This window comes from Dasypus novemcinctus, chromosome 11 (genome assembly GCF_030445035.2).
Source record: "Dasypus novemcinctus isolate mDasNov1 chromosome 11, mDasNov1.1.hap2, whole genome shotgun sequence".
Taxonomy (NCBI): domain Eukaryota; kingdom Metazoa; phylum Chordata; class Mammalia; order Cingulata; family Dasypodidae; genus Dasypus; species Dasypus novemcinctus.
Window position 1 is genome coordinate 71,484,671 of NC_080683.1, and position 20,836 is coordinate 71,505,506.

Genomic DNA, 20,836 nt, shown 5'->3' on the forward strand with positions numbered 1-20,836 from the left:
ATGTAGGGCACAGGTGTGAATATCCTCAGCATCATCCCTGGAGGGTGAGTTTGTTTTGTGAAAACAGTTAAAGATATTCAGAGCCAAGAATAGGAGAGGCAATAAACCTGGGGAATGCATCTTTTTTTTTTTTTTTTTTTTAGAATTGGGTATGCCCATTAAATAACCAGACTGGCTTTCCTCTGTGGCTCTGAAGCTGTTAGAGATGACGGAAAAAAAAAGTGTTTAGGAATGGTGGCATTGACACAACAGGTGTAGCACCTTTACACTCCTTGTGTGAGTCTGTCATTCTCAACGGGGATGATTTCTCCCCAAAGGGGTCATTGAGCAGTATCTGTGACACTTCTGGTTGTCACAACTGGGGTGGGGATGCTACTAGAATTAGTGAATAGTGGCCAGTCCTGATGCCGCTGAACATCCTACAATGCACAGGACAATCCCCACAACACAATGATTTGGCCCCAAGTGTCAGTAGTGCCAAGGCTGAGAGTCCCTGTTCTAGTTCTGTCCAGACAATACAGATGCTGGAGACCATGGCATCTGGTCTACCACCACCTCAATAAGTGAAATAAGTCCTCAGGCTGCCAAGATCATTTCTCTTCAAACTGTTTAGAAAGAGCAGTGATAAGAAAAACATATTCTTCTGAAGGTTTTGCCCTCCAGCTCTGTCACCTCCTTCTCCTTCCCAAACACTTTGGCACCTGGCTTACCATTGTCCTCCTTATTGTAAACAACCTCTCAGCACTCACAGTGTCCATGTGGAGGATATGTCCAACATCTTGGCTTTCGTATCCTCTCCACAAATCCACCTTACCCCTCCACTAAAACACTTACACCTGTTGTCACACCTTGGACCTTGTCATCCCAGGTAGTTGCTCTATTTCTAAAATCACTACATCAATTACTCTATTTTTTTTTTAAGACTTATTTCTTTCTCCCTGACTCCCCTCATTTGCACTCACTCTCTGCTCTCTCTGTCTGTTGAGTGCTCTGTGTCTGCTAGTCATCTTTTTAGGAGGCACCAGAAACTGAACCCAGGGCTCATGTTGGAGGGAGGAGCCTAATGGCTTGAACCACCTCTGTTCCCTGTTTGTTTTGAGTCTCATTGTGTTTCCTTGCTATGTCTCTTGGTTCAGTCATCTCACTGCGTCCTCTTGCATCAGCTCACCACCCCAGCTCTCCAGCTCAACTGTTTAAGCCATATCTGCTTCCCACATCACTCATTCTTTTTTAAAAAAAGATTTATTTTTTATTTATTTCTCTCTCCTTCTCCTCCCCCCACCCAGTTGTCTGCGCTCTGTGTCCATTTACTGTGTGTTCTTCTGTGACTGCTTCTATCCTTACCGGCGGCACCGGGAATCTGTGTCTGTTTTGGTTGAGTCATCTTGCTGTGTCAGCTCTCCGTGTATGTGGCGCCATTCTTGGGTAGGCTGCATTTTCTTTGGCACTGGGCAGCTCTCCTTATGGAGTGCACTCCTTGTGCATGGGGTTCCCCTACGCGGGGGACACCCCTGCGTGGCACAGCACTCCTTGGGTGCATCAGCACTGTGCATGGGCCAGCTCCACACAGGTCAAGGAGGCCTGGGGTTTGAATTGCGGACCTCCCACTTGGTAGGTGGATGTCCTGTCATTGGGCCAAGTCCGCTTCCCACATCACTCACTCTTAACACTTCTTCCATCTTGCTGACTCACCTATCCCACTTTGATCTCAATGCAACATCCACTGGTCCTGTTATTTTTTTTTTCAGTTCATCAGTTCTTTCCTTGTTTCTCCTCTTATTCTATTTAGATTCTATGGGTCATCATTTCAGCGTTGTTCTTGCTAAATCCTTAATTTCTCTTGCTCTTTGTATTTTTGAGGCTGGGCGGAATCCCAGCCCAGATAAACCATATTTCCATGCCTACATTATCACGTGGTTGAGTGCAGCCACTAAAACTTAAGAGTCAACAAACCAAACAGTGCCCAAAGTATTAGTGTGTGCTTTGGGTCAACTTACTCCCTCCGTCCTGTATTCAAAAAGCAGCTGTTCTTTCTCACAGCTAAGCCCGACCTACCCTGCTTCTGTGCTCCGAATCTCGTCTTTCTTCTCAGCAAACTTGAGTGTTGATTACCTCTCAGTTGAGAGGCTCTTGAGAGCTGTGTTTCTGGTTTTTGTTTTGTTTTGTTTTGTTTTACTACTTCTATGCAGATGAGTCACAGATTTGCATCTCTAGCCAAGACCTCTTTCTGAGCTCCAGATCCCTGGATCAGACTTCATATTTGACATCTACTCTTGGATATCTTAAGGACAACTCAGAGGCAACTTGAGACCAATTGGGAAATCCTGATCATCTTCCACTGTCTCAGGGAATATCAAGTTATAAGCCAGAATCCTGGGAGTCTTCCTGGGGACTGCCCTCTCTTCTGTTTCACATCTTAGCCATCACCAAGGCCTGTACATTTTCCCTCTGAAATGGCTTTCAAACTCATTAACCAATCTGAAACTCTGTCCTCCAGCGCTAGTTCAGGGCACAAGTCCATTACTCGCCTCAACTACATCTACAGTTCAGGTCTGGTATGCTCCAGTCTGTCCCAGTCTCCCTGTCTGCTCTTGGTCCTGTAGCTGGAGTGACCTTTTCTGTGATTTTCCCATTGCCCGTAGGATAACCTGGCCCAGAAGTCTTTATGAGTGGATTCCACTGCTCTGGTCTACCAGTTCTGTGCTATCCCTTTTTCTCAGGGTTCCAGCCATTAACATTCCATAGACATCTGTAGAGGCCATGCTCCCTCCAAACACAAGATTGTGCCACTTTCTGTTCCCTTGCCTGGAAAACTCTTCCCTCTCTGTTTTACCAGGGTGACTTGTTCTTATCTTTCAATCCTAAATTCAACCTTTTCTTCTTCAGGGAAGCCAAATTATTTAATTGTACAACTGACATGCTAAATTGAATGTTCCGTGAGGGTTGCTACTAAGTCTAGTTTGTTCACCATTTTATTTTCAATGCCTACCTAGCACAATATCTGGCACAGGCTGAATAAATATTTGAGTGAAAGGGTGAAGGATGGAATGACACAAAATGAATCATTTATAATTAAATTACTTTTTGTATATCCTTCATTACTAATCTTTCACCAAGCATATTGCTCTTTATTTTGACCTTTGCTATTGTTGGCATTTATTTAAAAGTATTTATTGTATTCAACAAAAATAAAATCAAGCTCTTAGTCTTTTAATAGCTTCACAACTTAAATAGCCATTTTAATCATTATTTAGTTTGTATAAAAATCTCTCAATGACATTATTGAAAGTGATTAGGGTACTCTTTCGATAGTTCATTAATAGACTGAACAGGAATAATCAGGCATAATTTTATTACCATCATATTTTTTGGAGTCTCCTTCTTTCTGGCATAAAGTAGTATATTTAAGAAATAGAGATCATATATATATATATATACTTGTATATAATACATTATTGGTAACCTTACTTGAAAACTACTAGCATATTTATTGGTTAGGAAAGCATTGGCATAAAAATTGACTTGAGTTTTTAGATTTAAAATGTAGATGCTTAAAACTACAAAGCCATTTTGGAATTTACGTCTTAAAAACAAAGTGAACTCAGCAAAAATTTATTCTATGGAAATGAGACACTGGTTTTCATGTGATCAAACATAGTTACTCTATAAATGCAAACTTTAGTGAGTAGTACTAAAACAGTGCTTTGCTGTGAGTAGGGCTTACGGTGTTACAAACATCATTCTCTGTGGTATTAGTTTTTGCGATCAGCTATGGAAGGTAAAGGCTTGAAGTCATGAATAGTCCTGTTCTCTGAGACCTCATTTATTTTTCTCTCTGTTCCTGGGTACTGACAGGATCAAATGGCGGCTCCCCTTGCCTCACTGGAAAGCGATCTGGCTGCTCAGCAGTCTGGGGCTTCCCACTGTTTCCAGAGGCGGAGGCTGGGCCCTGTGAGCTTGAGGCACAGCTGCTCTCAAGGATGGTTTGACTGGGATGCCTGAAGCCCTTATAGGGTTCAGGTGGAAAGAAATAGAGAGATGCATCCCCCTGGGAACTTGTAGACCAGAGCTGTCTAATAGAAGTATAATGTAAAACTTAAAATTCTGTAGTAGCCACATTAAAAGTGTAAAACGAAACAGGTGAAGTTAATTTTAACAAGATACTTTAACCCAATATAGCCAAAATATTGGTTCCAAACCGTAATCAATACAAAAATGAGGTTTTACGTTCTTCTCATACCATGTCTCAGAAATCCAGTTACAATTTACACTTAGAGCAGGTCTCAGTTTGCATTAGCCACATTTCCGGTGCTCAGTGGCCACATGTAGCTAATGGTTGTGCTGACTAGTCCAGCTCTAGAGGAGCTCTCAGAGTAGAGGGTATTGGAGTTGCCTTGGGGAAGCCAGGTGACTGTCTGCACTCACCTGTGAATTCTGAGGTCGCCATGCTGCATGTATGGAAGACCCTTCCCAATTTTAGGATGACACTCAAACCTGTATTCCCTCAAGAAGTATAGCTCCTGCTCTGTCTTTTCCAGTAATTTATGAAGCTTTAGGAACATGCTTTTTTCCCAAAGAATAGAGAGGCATTGCTCTAAGTTGTGTGGTTTAGTTTGCTAAGTTGATTTAAGTTATAGATGCCAAGGGAGCTGTTGGCAAGCACATATCTGTTCCTCATCTTAATTTAGACATGGTTTCATTATAATCTTTGATTCATATCCTACTGCACTTATGATTATTGACTTCATAAATTGAGCCTGTTGTCTCCCAGCTGTGTTCCATGGCCACGTGTGCCTTAGGTTTACAGGATCGAGGTCTTTTGCAGATTTAAATCTGAGAGTTGTGTGGGAAGTAACTTTCAGAACACAATCACTTGTTGATTTATAGCCTTTATTTCTTGCCAAATGTCAGAATATTTGTTTCTGCTTTTAAGGACTCCTAACATATTGGTTTCCAAATATTTGGGATCTTGTGCCAAGTGTTTGTCTTAAATATTTAGCATGTTGTTTTCTTTAAGCTTGAATATTTCAAGCCCAGCTGAATGATCCTGTGAAATTGTGCAGCATCAGAATTGTTTCAGAACTGAGCCCTTTATTCTTTGCCAAGTTTCAGTTTACAGTTGCACTTTCCCTGGCAAGATTTATTTGCTATCAATAGATGTCTGAAATTCAAGTACTGACTCAATAAGGATGTGAATTATGGGACTATAACTGGAAAATGAATAAGGGATCATTTTAAGGCAAGTATTTTAATATATTCATATGTTCCATTATAAATGAAATTTCAAAATATATTAACTTAGCATTTGAGGTGATATAAAAGTGGAGAAAAGAAATTATGAGGCCTGCCCCAGTCACAATAGCCAAGTGAGAAGATTCAGGGTTCCATTTCCCTGCAGAAACTCTGAACAACCAGCAAGAACTGGTAGATACATTTTTCTCAAAGCTCCAGAAAACAGGATTGCAGTAAAGGACAAGCATTGAACCAAGAAAAAGACTGCTTAAAAGCGGGAGGATCTCCCTGTGCCCTGGCCGGCCCTCCCCACATTTACCTGCTTGGCCTGGATCCAGTCTATGCTCCTGGTGAGGATTCATGGTCCCAGTTGCAGGAGCATGTGTGTCTCGTCCAAGCTGTCTGTTGGCTGCCTGGGGTACTCGCTGCCCAAGAACTTGCCCTGCCCGTAGAAGGAGCCTTCTTACAGGATGCTGTGGGAGAGCAGTCTAGTGGCTGCCTAGGGCAAGGGATTGCTGGCTGTAGGACATTTAGGGCAGTGCCGGGGATCTCGAGGGAACTTTCCTAGGGAAGAGGGTATTTTGTCTTCATATAAACGAGGGAATTCTGGGGGCTACGTGTGTATGCCCAAGACAAGATACATGCACAGAAAGGATCAGGGCAGCCCTAAAACTGTGGCCTTGATCTATTCTCTAAATTCATTGTATCGAAAAACTGTGAAGGAAAGCACTTGCATGAAACAATCTGCAAAGAACAGGAATTTTTTGTTGTTGTTAGCTTCCAGCATTCAAGGAACACTCTGTCGTACCACTAGCTGGAGACAAGCTTAAGGAACAGTCACCTCAGAGTCTAAATTCCAGTGCAACATGCTAAAATATCAAAATGGCCAGGTTTCAACAAAAGGTTACAAAACATACAAAGAAAAGCAATGGCCCAGGCAAAGGAGAAGATTATAGCATTAGAAATCATCAATGAGGAGGATCAGAATCTGGGACATTCAAGACAAAGAATTTTTTTTAGATGATCCTAAATAAGCTCAGAGAGCTAAAGAAAAATATGGGCAAAGAACTATAAGGAGATCAGGAAAATAATCAACCAAACACACAAAGGGAATATCAGTAAAGGGGTGGGAATTATTAAAAGGAACCAAAGAGAGCTGAAGACCATATTAACAAAAATTCCCTAGAGGGGTTCAACAGCAGACTGGAACTGGTAGAGAAAGAATCAGTGAAAATGAAATCAACCAGTCTGAGGAGCAGAAAGAAGAATAAAGAAAACTAAACAGAGCCTGAGGAACCTGTGGGATACCATCAAGTGTACCAACAAATACATTGTGGGAATCCCAGAAGGAGCAGAAAGAAAGAGAGGGACAGATACTATACAACAAAATAATAGCTGAAACCTCTCCAAACATAATGAAAGCCATGCTTGTACATATCCAAGATGCACAACGAACTCCAAATATAATGAATTTGTATAGGTCATATTATAACCAAACTGTCAAACGCCGAAGATAGAATTCTGAAAGCTGCAAGAGAGAAGCAGTGTGCTGCATACAAGGGAGACTCAATAAGATTATGTGCCGATTTCTCATCAGAAACCACAAAGGGAAGGAGGAAAGTGGTAAGACATATTTAAAGTGCTGAAAGCGAAAAATTACCAACTGGGAATTCTATATTTCACAAAACTTTCTTTCAAAAATGAGGGCAGGATTAAGTCATTTCCAGATAAACAAAAGCTGATTCATCATCCCTAGACCAGCCCTACAAGAAATGCTAAAAGGAGTTCTGCAGGTTCAAAGGAATGAGCAAAAGGCAATAGATCAAACCCACATGAAGAAATAAAGATCGCCAGCAAGGATAATGATGGGTAACTGTAAATGCCAGTACTACAGGCATACGTTAGAGGTACGGCAGGTTCACAATAAAGCAAATGTGGCAATAAAGTGAGTTACACGAATTTTTTGGTTTCTCGGTGCAAACCAGTAATGTATCGGACCCTAGAGCTCCCATATGGTAGATGGGAGCCCAATTGGTTGAGCCACATCTGCTTCCCCAAAAGTTTTTAATATCGATGACGTCTTATTTATCTCTATTTTGTTGCTTGTGCTTTTCATGTAATGTCTAAGAAACCATTGCTAACAAAAGTATCTGAAGAATGCTTCCCTATGTTTTCTTCAAGGAGTGTTACAGCTCTGGTTTGTACTTAGGCCTTTGATATATTTTGAGTTGGTTTTTTATATGGTGTGAGATAGGGGTTCACTATCATTCTTTTGACTGTGGACATCTAGTTTTCCCAGTATCATGTGTTGAAGAGACTTTTCTTTCTCAATTGAGTGAATTAGTGATATTTGAGTGTTTTTGTTGCTGCTATTATGAATGGAATACTTTCCTGATTTCCTCCTTGGATTGTTCAGTACTAGTGTATAGAAACATTACTGACTTTTGCATGTTGATCCTGTATCCTGCCACTTTGCTGAACTCGTTTATTAATTCAAGTAGCTTTGTCATAAATATTTCAGAATTTTCTAAATATAAGATTATTTCATCAACGAATAGAGTTTTGCTACTTCTTTTCCTATTTGGATGCCTTTTATTTTTTTAAAAATTTTCTTGTCTAATTGCTCTGACTTTTTTAATAACAGCGCTGACAGTGTCCTTGTCTTGTTCCCAATCTTAGAGGGAAAACTTTCGACCTTTCCCCATTGAGTAAAACATTGACTGTGGGTTTCTCATTTATGCCCTTTATTATATTTGAGGAACTTTATTTCAATTCCTATCTGTTTTAGTCAGGGTTCTCTAGGGAAGCAGAACTGACAGGAGATATCTGTAAATAGTATGAGATTTTATAAAATTGTCTCATGTGACCATACCTGGGGTACCAAGTCCAAATTCCATAGGGCAGGCTGCAAACTGGGGGCTCCAATGAAGGTCCTTGATAAGTATCCCCAGGAAAAGCTGTCTGTCTGAAGTACAGATAGGAATTCTCTTCTTAAATACTGAAATCGCTTCCTTTTAAAGGCTTCAACTGATTGAATCTCCTCAGTTGATTGTAGGTGTAACCAGTCATCTATACAATCAACTCACTGATGATTATGGTCTAACTCACTGATGTGTAATACCCTTGTATTACAATGAACCCAGTGCACATTTGACCAAACAACTGGGCACCATTACCTGACCAAGTTGACACATTAGCCTAACCACTACAGTCCACCTTTGTCAAATTGGCAGCTATCATCACCATGAACCATACTTAGGCAGAAATATATGTTTTTATTTAGAAACTAACACTACTCAACTTCAACTGTCCTGTGTACAAATGGAAATGCACTGAATCCATCCAGAATAGGGTACATGTCCTTGGGTAATGTTCACTCGTAAACTTGACATCCTTAAATACTACACATGAAACACAACTTTTGTCATACAATAAGGGGAAAGGTTAGAGAAGAAAAACATATTCATTTTATGTATATATACAAACATACTTAAAACAAATATTTATGACCATTACAGTCCTCATTTCTGTAACTGGTTATGTGGTTTAAATTTGTGTTTATCACTACCCTCTTCCGCTACACATTCCATGTTCCGTTTACCCCAGCAGGCAATTCAGCTTCCCGTGGTTCTCTGCCTGGAGGGTGACCCAGTCTTTCATTCCTGCAGGTTCTGGGCCATTGTTAGTCCTGTCTGGTTTGGGTTGTTTCAATTTTCCATTGAATTTAATCCCAGGGCGCATTGTGCTATTAAGAGACACCCTAGGGGATCTGTGTTCCAGGCAAACTCTTCTTTACCCCCATTGTGTACGTGCAGTCCTATGTCTCCTTGATAGTCAGGATCAGTCACCCCAGCTAGTACAGTAATTCTCTTTGCCTGTTGATTCAGAAGCACGAGGAGCCCAAAGTGCCAGGTGGCAATTTAAACTTCCAATTCATTGGAATCATTGTTGTGTTCCCTGGTGGAAGCACTCCTCCTTTTGGAACTAAGACCTGTAGATCAACAGAGAGCTTAAGTTTGCAGGGACAGAAAGCAAATTTTCCTAGTGGATCACGGGAGGTAATACTGAGTGGTGCCACTCCCATTTCCACCATGGACCCATGAATCCTGGCTGTAGGAGAAACAGCACCATAGAGTAGATGCTGATTTAGAGCATACTCAGAAGATAGACTGTCATTTTTGATCCTGCCATGTGACAGAAAGGAGAAGGCTCAAACAGCTGAGGCCCCAGATAGAGATGAGTCACTTTACCTAATAGCTTACAACTGAAATCAGGAAGAGACAAAACAGCCAAAAGAAATAAGCCCTATGCCAGGAGAGAGAGGAAGCACTAAGAGACAAGCCCTATGCCAGCTTGCAGCTGAAATCAGGTTGAAAGCAGAGCAGCTGAGTCAGGCAGGGCACTCTGATGCAAAGGCTGACACCTCACAGAGATGGGCAGCCATCTTGCTTCACCATGTGGCAATGCACCGGGGTCAAAAGTAGCTGACTTTGATGATAAAGCATCTCTGTTGGTGTCTTGATTTGGCCTTGGAATTGTAAGCTTTTACCTCCAAATAAATACCTGTTATAAAAGCCAAAAGCCTTCTGGTACTTTGCATTGGCACTTCTTTGGCAGACTAATACACTAGTTTTTGAAATGTTTTTATCAAGGAAGGATGCTGAGTTTTGAAAAATGCCTTTTCTGTGTCAATTGAGATGATCATGTTTTTTTTTTTTTTCCTTCAATTTGTTAATGTGGTATATTATGTTAATTGATTTACTATGTGGAACCGTCCTTGTATAACAGGAATAAATCCCACTTGGTCATGGTGTATTATTCTTTTGATATACTGTTGGATTCTATTTGCAAGTATCTTATTGAGAATTAGAGAGATTGGTCTGTAATTTTCTGATTTTTGTAGTATCTTTATCTGGCTTTGGTATTAGAGTAATGTTGGCTTCATAAAATGTGTTGAGTGAACTTCCCTCTTCAATTTCTTGGAAGAGTTCCAACAGGATTGGTGTGAATTCTTCTGGAACTGCTTGGTAGAATTCACCTGTGAAGCCATCTGGTCCTGGACTTTTCTTTCTTGGGAGAATTTTGATGACTGATGAATCTCTTTTCTTGTGATTGGTTTATTGAGGGCCTGTATTTCTTGTAGAGTTAATGTAGGTTGTTTGTGACAGTGGGAAAATTGTGTATTAAGAATTTTCACCACATAAGGAAATATAAAATCTCTAATACCCTGACCTAAAAGTAGCTGAGCTGGCTGTTCATTAATCTTTCCTCAAGAGCTTGTTAGCATCTTGTACTTAAGACATTAACCAGAACTTCTCAGGAATAAGACAATATCTTGTTTTAAAACCAGAGCAGATGGCATTGGGGAACACCCTGTGACTCAGTAAATCAGTGACATCCCCCTAAGGACTGAAGGCCAGACATACTGGAGTGGTCACCAGAAAAAAGAGTTATGGAAACCCTGAACATAGGATCCTGTACATCAATATCTAACTCTCAGCTGTGACTGATTAATCACTCAAATTAGAATAGCAAGGATAAGGCTGACACGCTTGGAAAAGAAAACTAAGAAGTGTTTCCTGTTACTCATTACAAGACCTTTGAAGAAATTCTGCATCTTTGCTGACCTGGCAAAAACTGTGTCATATAGCCTTCACTTTTTTTTTTTCTTTCCCTGCAAATGAAAACTCCCAACTCGCATTCTCTTGAAACTGGTTTTGGGATGATTCCCCCAGTTCCTTGCTTGTGCACTCATGATAAATCACCTTCTCACTGAGAGAAATATTCTCCTTTATAGTGCTAGATTGGGTGGACCTTTCTATTGGAAATAGCCATGCTTATGCTAACATTAGTGCATTTCTAGGAATTTGTCCATTTCATCTAGATTGTCTAATTTGGCATATTTATAATATCCTCTTATGATTCTCTTTATTTTTGTAAATTCAGTCATAACATCCCCCCTTTCATTTCTGGTTTTATTTATTTGCATCTTTTCTTTTTTCTTTGTTAATCATTGTACCAGTTTGATATACTTATGAATCCCTATTAGATATTGGATTATGTTTGTAATCTGGTCTGTACCTGGGCATGTTTATGATTGGGGCTTCGATTGCGCCACATCATTAGGGTATGGCAAAGGACAGAGCTGAGAGTTTCTGATGTTGGAGTTTGATGCTGAAGTCTTAAGCTGGAGTCCCAGGAAGCTGGAGCCCCAGGAATTCAGCACACAGAGGAAAGAGAAGGAAACCCCAGGAAGAAAGGACCTGAGTGAGAAGAACACAGAGGAATAGAGATGGCTTTTTAGACATGGCAGAAACCCCAGGAAGAGCGACAAAGACAGAGACATGGCTCTGATAGTCTACAGCTGACCTTGTGGAGAAAACAGAGGAGCTGAGCCCAGAGGAATCCAGGAAACCTAAACCCTCACAGATATTGGTGGCCATCTTGCTCCAAAATGTGGAAATAGACTTTGGTGAGGGAAGTAACTTATGCTTTATGGGGTTGTATCTGTAAGCTGCTACCCCAAATAAATACCCTTTATAAAAATGAACCAATTTCTGGTATTTTGCATCAGCACCCCTTTGGCTAACTAATACAATCATCTTTTCAAAGAACCAGCTTTTGTTTTGTTTTTTTCTCTATTGTTTTTTGTTTTCAATTTCATTTATTTCTGCTCTAATCTTTATTTCGTTCTGCTTGCTTTGGGATTGTTTTGCTGTTCTTTTTCTACTTCTTCCAGGTGTTCAGTGAGGTTTTTAATTTTAGCCCTTTTTAAAATATATATATAGGTATTTAGGGCTATAAATTTCCCTCTTGGCACTGCATTTGCTGTATCCCATAAATTTTGATAAATTGTAGTCTTGTTTTCATTTGTTTCAAGATATCTACTAATTTCTCTTGCAATTTCTTCTTTGACCTGCTGGTTATTCAGGAGTGTGTTGTTTAGCCATACATACTTGTAAATTGCTCCCTTTCCCATCTATTATTGATTTCCAGCTACATTCTGTTATGATCAGAGAAGGTCCTGTGTATAATTTCAGTCTTCTTAAATTCATTGAGAGCTATATTGTAACCCAAAATGTGGTCTATCTTGGAGAAAGATCCATGAGCACTAGAGAAGAATGTATATCCCACTGAGCTGGAGTGCAGTGTTCTGTGTATACGTTATGTTTAGCTCATTCATCATATTGTTCAATTCTGTTTCTGTTTTGAGCTTCTTTCTAGTTCTATCTATTGATGTGACTGATATGTTGAAATCTCCAGCTATTATTTGAGAGGTGTGTATTTCCCCCTTCAGTTTTGCCAGAGTTTGCCTCATGTATTTTGGGACACCCTGGTTAGCTGCATAGATATTGGACTATTACTGTTTTCTGGTGTATTGTCCCTTTTATTAAAATATAATGGCCTTCTGCTTCTCATATCATTTTTACATTTAAAGTTCTATTTTGTCTGATGTTAATATAGCTACTCCTGTTCTCTTTTGGCTACTGTTTGCATGGAATATCTTTATCTATTTTTAGTCTATTTGTATCCCTAGATCTAAGGTGAATCTTTTGTAGATAGCATATGGATGGCTCATGTTTTTTAATCCATTCTGTCAGCCTTTTTGATTGGGGAGTTATTATTGAAAATGTTTTATTGTTTGGCTTTCATATGTCAAACCTTATTTTTGTCTGTCATTTTACCCTTTTGTTTGTCCTTTCCGATAGTATTTCCTTCTACATTCTCCTCCAAACCTCTCTCCTGTCTTTTCTTTTCAGACTGTAGGGGTCCCTTTAGTGCTGCTTGCAAAGCTGGATTCATTTTTTTTTTTTTACAAACTCAGTTTATTTGCGAATATTTTAAATGCACCTTTATATCTGAAGAACACATTATGCTGCATAAAGAATTCTTGGTTGAAAATTTTTCTCTGTCAGTATCCTAATTTTATCATACCACTGTCTTCTCATCTCCATGGTTTCTGAGGAGAACTCCACAGTAACTCTCACTGGGCATCCCTTGTATGTAATGATATGCTTCTGCCTTGTTGCTTTCAGAATTTCCTGTTTATCTTTGGCATTTGACATTCTATGTAGTATGTGTCTTGGAAGAGCTCTATTCGAATTTATCTGATCGGAGTACACTGAACTTCTTGGGCATATATATTAATTTCTTTCATAGGAGTTGGGAAATTACCTATTTTCTCAAATATTCTTCTGCCCCTTTTCTCTTCTCCTTCCAGACCTTGCATGACATGCATGTCGTTATGTTTCATGTTCTCATTTAACTCCCTGAGCCACGGCTCAGTTTTTTTCCATTCTTTCCTTTCTCCTTATCTCTTTAATTTCAGTTGTTTTACCTTCAACATCACTAATTCTTCTATGGATTTTGAGTCTGCTGTCATATGCCTCAAATGTGTTTTTAATCACACCTATTTTTGTCTTTCATTCCCATAAGCTGTTACTTTTCTGTTCAAGTTTTCAAATTCTTCTTTGTACTCACCCAGTGTCATCTTGATATCTTTTATCTCTTTAGCCATATTGTCTTTCAACTCATTGATTTGATTTAGGAGATTTGTATGAACTTTGTTGTTTAGTATCTGAATTCCTGTGTTTCATCTGAGGCTTTGATGTATTCCTTTGCTTGAGCCAAATCTTCCGTTTTCTTGGTATGGCTTGTAATTTTTTGATGTCTAGTCATCTGATTATGATAGTGAGTTAACTCTGCTCAAGTTCTCTCTCTTGAGGGATTTAGTGGCGGGAGGTGTGTTAACTGTTGTTCTTTGATTCTTGGTTCAACTTGTTCTAGCTCTTTAGGATTGTCCTTGTTTAGTTGCTCAAATCCAGGCCATGGTCCCAGTAATGGGTTGCAGACTGCTTCCAAGGGCCTTGAGAGGGAGACTATAAAGGCCAGAAAAAGCCTCTTTTATTTATTTACTTTTCCCCCCTTGCCTGCCTTTCCTTAGCCTGCCAGAAGGTGGCGCTTTTCAGCAGACGTCTCAGCTTAAACCCTGGTTGGAATGAGTTCCCTTCACCCTGACTGGAACAAAGCGACAGAGGATCTGCCTTGGGGCTTTTCAGAACCTCACAAATCAGACTTTCTCAGAAGCTATTTTCTTCCCTTTGCCCATAACTCCCACCCTTTTCCCGGGTTTAAATATTCTACTCCCTTCTGCATCCTCAACAACCAGAACTGGTCAGTAAGGCCGGGGGTGGGGGGATGAGAGGGTTGGATTTCTTCAGTCCCCAGGGCAAACAATGCCATAACCCCACCTGGCCTGGACACCGCAGACCAGATGTGGCCAGAAGCTGCATCAGGCGCAGGCTGCATGCCTCTCTCTCCTTTTGGGGAAGTAGACTGTTGGGGACCCCTCTGTCTGTCGCTGCTGACCAGAAGCAGCAGGGCTCAAAGCTCTCTGCTCGAGGTATGAGGAGATGGGCACCTGCAGCTGCAGCTTTTACTTACTGTTTTCCTGTCGATTCTTTTTCTTTTGTCCCTCTCTCTTCTGGTTGGTCTCCAGCCTTCGCCTGGTATTCTAAGCCCTAGAATATTTTTTCCTGGCCATTTCTGCCTGTCCTCTAGCTATTTTTCTGGGAGAGAAATGAGTCATATGTCTCTCTTATCTTCCATCTTCCCTGAAGTCTCATCTCCTGGTTTTTTTTTTGTTTTTTTTTTTTAAGCAGGAGATGGCATTGCCTAACTGTGTTCTTGGTGGTATGTTTCTCAAAATGCCTGCTTTTGACCCTTCCATTTTCTTATCTGTAAAACAGAGATGTTGAAAGAACCTGCCTCATAGGGCTGCTATGAGGACGAAATGAATCAATAATTGTGAACCAGCAAGTATATTTATGAATTGTAGTAAACCCTATGTCTGTTAAATATAGGAAAATGTTACCTTTGGGGGAAAGACTTCAAAGGCTATCTTAAAGCTTTACTTAGCTGTTATTTCTACTACTATTCTGTCCTCATTTAAAAAAAATTGATCTATGCTAGTTAATCTTCATTCTAGACTTTGCATTGAAATTTGTAGAAAAACTATGCTTCTCAGTAGGGTTTTTAATTGCTGATTTTTAGTGTACTTATAGCTAGAAATACTAGATAAATATTCAATGACAGTAACCATTTCAAAACTCATTGTTACCTTTGAACTGAAAATAACCCTCCCATCTTCCCAAGAGACTTTCTATAGTATCCCCTCCTATCAAGCTTTGTTTTTCTTTTCTTTCCATAGTTCTGACATTTTGTTGCTCCTAAGTCAAAAATGTCCAGAGAAGTTTACTGACTACCCTCTGACATTTCATGGAAAGCATTTAGTTATTTTTAAGATACTTTACCAGCCAACCGATGATGCCAAAGGCCGGGCAGAGCTCTGTCAAAGAAATTGACCTTGCAGACTGGGCTGGTGGCATCTCTCGGCTCCCGGAGCAGCAGTCTCACACCAGGAAGGGAGGGTTGGATGCAGGAATGGCCTAGACAAGAGAGACAATGGTTAATCATTCTTATGGTGCCTTTATTCAGCTTTGAGGAGAGTCTGGGGGCTAGCAGGAGGCCAGAGTATTCTGCCACCTGATGGTTTGCATTCTCATTCTGGGAACCTTATTACTAGCTCGGCTAGGCCAGTTTGAAGACCTTGGGACTCCATGGAGATTTTCACTAAGCTGGAATTGTCTGTAGCTGTCAAAAATTTTTGTATTTTGTATTTATGACATTAACTTGTATGTTTTAGGAATTTCAAAAGGACATAAAGATAAATGTTTTAGAAAGGGAATAGAGAAGGAAGATGTTTAAGTTTAGCCATTTCACAGAAGGGAACAAAAAATAAAATTGTGTATTCATTCACAAATCTAGTGCATTGATAACACGTAGACAGTGAAAACTGATAAAACAGATGTTTTACTTTCAATTTTAGAGTTTTTCATTTATAGTGGCACTTCCTTTGATATTCTTGTGATGTGTAATTTCCTAGACTTAATCTTTTTTGGTTCAGTTACCTTTTACATAGAATAGTCACTGACAGCCATTTTTTTTTTTTTTTTGGTTTGGTTTGGTTGGTTTTGTTTTTTTCCTGACCAACATTTGCTCAGTTTTTGAAGTTCATTAATGGAATATGTGTCCTTGTGGGAGGCATGGTAACTTTGTGTTTCTCTGGTGAATCATCCATTGCTAGTGGATTCTTTGAGGGATGAGTGGTATGGCCGTGATCAGTTACAAGCTTGTATTAAACCCATTCAGGTAATAAAAACTGGAGAAGGAATCGGAGTTAAAGGGGGGTGTTAGAGGAGGGAGACACACACGCACTTACAGACACACACCCTGAGAAAGCTTTGCACTGAGCTGTACTCACACTGAGGGGCAGGGGCCTACAAGCAGGCTCACAGTTCTACAGACACCAATGGAGGCACACAGAAACATAAATTCAGAAAGACACACTGCTAGGGTAGATATGCTGCAGGTATGAGAAACATAAATTCAGAAAGACACACTGCTAGGGTAGATATGCTGCAGGTATGAGAAACATAAATTCAGAAAGACACACTGCTAGGGTAGATATGCTGCAGGTATGAGGGGTAGAAAGAATCAGAGAAAAGGAGAGCAAAAGACTAGAGAGAACGGAGGAATGGGAAAGTCATACTTCACTGCAAGGAGATGGTGTGTGGGAATCACATTTCCTACACCCATGTTGAAGAAGTGAGGGAGCATTGGGGCAACCAGGGCTGGTGGAAGGAAGATTGTTGACTTGATTGCTCTCCTTTGCAGTATTCAGGAAATGCTGACAGGCCAGAGGCTCTGCCACTCCGAATCTCACAACGATAGCGTTCTAGCAGCTCTGAATCAGCAGAGAAGCGATGGCATCCTCTGCGATGTCACCCTGATAGCTGAGGAACAGAAATTCCATGCTCACAAAGCAGTCCTAGCAGCATGCAGCGACTATTTCCGGGTAAGTCAAAGTTGCTTCCCACCCCTTTCCCCCTTTTCTTCTAAGATGTCAGTAAACAAGAATAACAATTTTTCCTGAACTGTTGCTCAACCATCAGCCAATTTGATGGTGGGCTCCTGGGTTGAATGTTGAGGTCTGGTCTCCTTTCTTGGACAGAATAAGATTTGGGGCTCTGCTGGAATCCCCTCTGGGCTGCAGACCTTTCCTTGGCATCTGAGCCAAGGGGCATTTGACACCTTACTACTATAAGAAAATGTGGTGTTACAGGGCTCCATAATAGGGGTGTGGAATATTTCTGGGTATGGGATCAGAAGAAAAATCTGTAAAATAATTTGATAAAATAAAGTGCCCCAAATACATGTATTTCTAATTTATTTTCTAAGCATGCTGTTTACATAAGATTTTCTAACAATTGGTCTGATGGACCTGTGTGTTTGAACACATGGGTGTCTGCACAGCTGAAAAAGTCATAATGTTGTTTTCCTCAGTAGAACTTTGGAGTTTGATTTCCCAATGGCTAATGATATGTGGTCATATGACTTTTTAAAAAAGATGGCCATATACATTATGGCTATGGCTAATTAAATGCCTTTTGTTTCAGATGGTGGACAAAGTACTGTATATTTCATTTAGTCCTCACAACAACCCATTATACAGAAACATAAAGTATTAAAATAATTTTATAAAGAAGGAAACTGCGTATCCGAAGTTAACTTGCCAGAAGGCATGTAGTTCATAAATGACAGATCTGGAATTAAAGTCTGACTCTAAACCACCATGCTGTTCTCCTGCTTATATGAATATAAAAAGAAAGTTCCTTGATAATTATCAGCCAAAATTTGAGATACTAAATTCCGAATGTCTATTTTAATTCTTAATTTCCCTTTCAGTGTTATTTCAACTAACTAGTAATTATGTTATTAGGAAATATAATAGCCTACAATCTTATAAATCAGTATATAAATTTAACTGTGACTTTTTTAGTATTCCTTTCCCAAAGCCTCAATTATACAGAAACCAACTTTGGCCCATTGGGCAATGAGTTGGTTGAACTTGGACATTTCCAATAATAATCTTGTCTTTGATGTTTGAGACAATATCAATTGCATTCAGTAACCAAGTAGCAGTATAAAGAATTTGCAAAGATGCCAAATCATAAAGGTCCTTTTAAAAATAGTGTTTTTGATGTGATAAAACCTAGTAATATGGGGGAAAAAGAGGTAATTTCTTGAAATGTGTTTCTAAAATAAAAAGAAATTCTGAACTGAGATGAAAGCAGAGTTTCTGTAAAGTGACCTTTTAGTTCCATTTAATATGATGCACTTTATACACCCTCACATTGTCAGGTATTGATCTTCTAGAAAGGTTCTCTTATTCAGAGGGCTTTTGAAATAAGAAAATACTTCAGCTTGTGTGCACATTATATAATATGAGTGTTCTTGTTGATCACAATATAACCTTTTTGGTGCTTAGCTTCTCTTAGGTCTCTGCCTGCTGGCTTTTGCATTAAATTTTTGGAAATGGTTTGATTTTTGTGTATGTGTGTATGTGAGCGAGGGAGAGAACATGCACGAGACCATTTCACTTATTGGCATGTAACAGTGCTTCTTGCTACCGCCTGTTTTATGTCTTCCACCACAGTGCCCCTTATGATCTGGCCAGTCATGCCTCCTCATAATACCTATGTTATAAAGCCTGTGAAGAAAGCTTTATTATTCCCATTTTGCAGATGAGGAAACTAAAGTGCAATATGTTTGCATAACTTGCCTAAGTTCTGCCAGATATTAAGAGCTGATTTTAATACATCAATATTAAGTTGTGTGGCCTGCTGATAGATTCATACACATTTCCTTCAATCTCATGTCCTGCTTGTGAGACAAAAAATAAGTGACCTGTGTAATGATCGTTCAGATGGAAAAAGCAAAACAAATTTGACACAGTTGGTACTTAACACTTCCTAACCACTGTGCTAAGTGCTGGAATTAAAATATTTAACCAGGCATAGACTGAACCTCGTGGAGCTTATAGTTGAGATATTATGCTGCAGAAGAATTTTTGCCTTGCATTCTGTATCTTTGGTTAATTTTTTTTTTATTTATTTTTTTAGATTTTTTTTTTTTTTTTTTAAATTTCTCTCCCCTTCCCCCCCCCACCCCAGTTGTCTCCTCTCACTGTCCATTCGCTGTGCGTTCCTGCGGGTCTGCTTCTGTTGTATTGTTGTCAGCGGCACCAGAAATCTGCATCTGTTCTTGACGCTTCATCCTGCTGTGTCAGCTCTCCGAGTGTGCGGCTGCCACTCCTGTGCACGCTGAACTCTCTTTCGTGCTGGGTGGCTCTCCCTACAGGGCGCACTCCCTGCGCGTGGGGCTCCCCCACTCGGGGAACACACCTGTGTGCCAGGGCACTTCTTGCGTGCATCAGCACTGCACATGGGCCAGCTCCAAATGGGCCAAGGAGGCCGGGGTTTGAACCGTGGACCTCCCATTGGTAGGTGGCCGCCCTATCCGTTGGGCCAAGTCTGCTTCCCTTTGGTTAACTTTTGTTGAATAACAAACCATCATAAAACTTAAGAACCTGGATTCTTCTATTGTGGCCAGCTCAGCTGATCTATGCTGGATTCACCCTTGCTCCAGTAGTTAGCTGGAAGTTTGGCTGAAGGCTGGATGATTTAAGTGGGCCTTGTTCACGTGTCTGATGATTGGTGGGGAGGCTGTTGGCTGGTGTGTTGGGGAACGGAACGATGTGTTTCTCATTAACCAGCAGGCTAACCTGGGCTGCTTCACAGGGTTGTGCTTTGAGTCTAAGAAGAGCAAAGGGCATGCCTCAATGCACAGGTGCTTTTTAATCTTGTGCTTATCACATTTATTAATGTCCTAGGCCAAACAAATCACATGGCCAAGCCCAGAGTCAGTGAGCCATCGTGGGATGGTAGTACCAAAGTGTACAGATACAAGGAAGGGAAATAACTTGTGGCCATTTTCCATCCTAACACTGTCAAGAATTGTCAAATACTGGTTGCCACAGTTTGATGGATGCTGGTAGAAGGCACAAAACTCCTAGGTCAGAGACGAAGGACAGTTGCAGTAGAAGAGTCTTAGCATTTTCAACCTACTCCCTGAACCCCAGCTCCCTCAGGGTGACACAAAGAGGGCCAGGTGACACCTGTAACAGTGAGTTGTGTTACAGGAAAAGAACACAGCACTTGGGAATTCGAATCTTTTATAATGGGCAGTAAATCTGGCTGCCCTTTGCTCAAGAGGGAAACTTCTATCTTTTGGGATTGTAAGTAAACCTGACCTTTGCTCTGGAGGAACACACTAGTTCTGTCTTCCAAGGTTGTTTACTATAGAAACATCCCTGAAAAGGGAGCTAGGACGAAGTACAGTCAGGGCTTCACTCACAATTCAAGCAGAAATGCAAAAAACCCATGGGGCATTGTCTTCCAAAACCCACATATCCTAAACTCGCATTTTATACGTCTGCCTTGTCGCTTCTGCTCTACCAGTGTGAAAACACATGATAGGGGATCCTGTCCTAATAATTTTGTGTCTCTCCCAACACTTATGTTGTTGTGTTGCTCAATAAATGAAGAAATGTCTTCTCATTTTAAGGGTTTCATATATATTTAAACTCTTAATAGTCCTGTATATAAAAATATGCAAATTATTCATGGATTTTTCTTTCTAC

At 40.3% G+C, this 20,836-nt stretch overlaps 1 protein-coding gene across 4 annotated transcripts in view; it reads left to right on the forward strand.

Annotated features, from left to right (window-relative positions):
* KLHL32 (kelch like family member 32) overlaps window positions 1–20,836 on the forward strand; it is a 255,100-nt gene that overhangs the window by 63,687 nt on the left and 170,577 nt on the right. For all 4 annotated transcript variants that reach the window (XM_058307167.2, XM_058307168.1, XM_058307170.2 and 1 more), the window contains one exon: window positions 16,969–17,149. In XM_058307167.2, the coding sequence (XP_058163150.1) occupies window positions 16,969–17,149 (181 nt within the window). The remainder of the gene's footprint in view (window positions 1–16,968; window positions 17,150–20,836) is intronic.